Source organism: Aristolochia californica, unplaced genomic scaffold (assembly GCF_029961685.1).
Source record: "Aristolochia californica isolate CCGP_79_NKW_82.1479 unplaced genomic scaffold, dmAriCali1.0.hap1 SCAF_11, whole genome shotgun sequence".
Taxonomy (NCBI): domain Eukaryota; kingdom Viridiplantae; phylum Streptophyta; class Magnoliopsida; order Piperales; family Aristolochiaceae; genus Aristolochia; species Aristolochia californica.
In genome coordinates, this window is record NW_027181782.1 from 34,930,483 (window position 1) to 34,931,926 (window position 1,444).

Here is a 1,444-nt window from a genome sequence, read left to right on the forward strand (position 1 = left end):
AAATGTTGAAGGGCAGAATTAATCAATCATGATTGATGCATCAAATATACATCAAGCCGATGAACCTGTAAATTGTCAAAAAGTTTGTACTATGCAGGAAGTTACAACAGCCCACACTTCCAGTTCACAGGAACTCAAAAGAGGAAAATGTCGCACAGGGGAGGTTGAAAGAGTATTCACAGGCATCATCTTCCTCATTTTGAAAAACACATATGCAAATTAAGTGATTACCAAGCCCAAAATCAAATCTTAACATTCAAGATTCAAGAAACCCAGGAAACAGATGATAAGAAATTTCATTGCGATATAAAGATAAGCATCGGCCACAAGATTTACAGGACCATGTAAACATAACAGTCAGCAAAGATCGTTAGCACAGACACCGCCCCCGTCCAATGGAACCCAGAACAAAGGCAAAAACCCTACGTTCTCTAGCCCCCGAATCCATACAGAGTCCTTCCTTGCCTCTTGAGAGCGTATACCACATCCATGGCTGTAACCGTCTTCCTCCTCGCATGCTCCGTGTAAGTCACGGCATCCCTAATCACATTCTCCAAAAAGATCTTGAGTACACCTCGCGTCTCCTCATAGATGAGACCGCTGATACGCTTGACTCCACCCCTTCGAGCAAGACGACGAATCGCCGGCTTCGTGATACCCTGGATGTTATCACGAAGAACCTTGCGGTGACGCTTGGCTCCTCCCTTGCCGAGACCCTTTCCACCCTTCCCACGGCCAGACATTTTCGCAGAGGAATAGAGACGCTAACAGTTGAACAGGAAGAGAAGAAGAAGAGCGGATGAGTTTTGATGGAGAGGCGGAGGAGACGCTCGGTTTATATAGCGATTTGGAAATTTGAAACTTTGGCGCGGTTTCGAGGGTCGCCAATCCGAGAGGGCGCTGGATTAACTTTGGATGGTTGCGATTATTTTGTTTGAATTGGTGGCGGATCGATGACATGGCGACGTTTAGGGGTGGATGAGCGGGTTCAGTCCCGAGCCTGGACGTCCGACGTGCTATTTTTTATAATTAAATATTCAATTTCGAAATTTAGAGATCCTTTTTTATTATATTTTTTTTCCTCGCATGGAACATTGAGAATATTAATTGTAATATTTGTGATTATAGTAAATAATTAAAATAATTAAATAATAATAATATATTATAAAATTCCATAAATTCGAAAATAATATGCCTTCTTATTATTTTAAATTCCATAAATGAATAAGGTATTACTTCATCCAACTGTTTCACATTAATATTTTATGCATATTGACCGAAGAAGGGGAATGAAACTGCAACCCATGCTGTTATGACTCCTCAACTTGACCCATGACTCAATTGTGTCGATTAGGGCTTTAGGATATTCGAGTTGAGTCAAGTTAAGTGGTAAGAATCCACCATTTTATAATGGGTAAGTCACCCTCAACTTGTCCCAAATTTG

General features: G+C 41.1%; 1 protein-coding gene across 1 annotated transcript; it reads right to left on the minus strand.

The window, feature by feature from the left end:
- Positions 1-269: 269 nt before the first annotated feature.
- On the minus strand, positions 270-820 carry LOC137944374 (histone H4). Its single transcript, XM_068790038.1, has one exon. The coding sequence runs from the start codon at positions 741-743 to the stop codon at positions 432-434; it is 312 nt and encodes a 103-aa protein (XP_068646139.1). The 5' UTR covers positions 744-820; the 3' UTR covers positions 270-431.
- Positions 821-1,444: the final 624 nt, after the last annotated feature.

Coding starts and splice junctions, on each gene's coding strand:
- LOC137944374 (XM_068790038.1), bottom strand. CDS start 743: ATGTCTGGCCGTGGGAAGGGTGGAAAGGGTCTCGGCAAGGGAGGAGCC.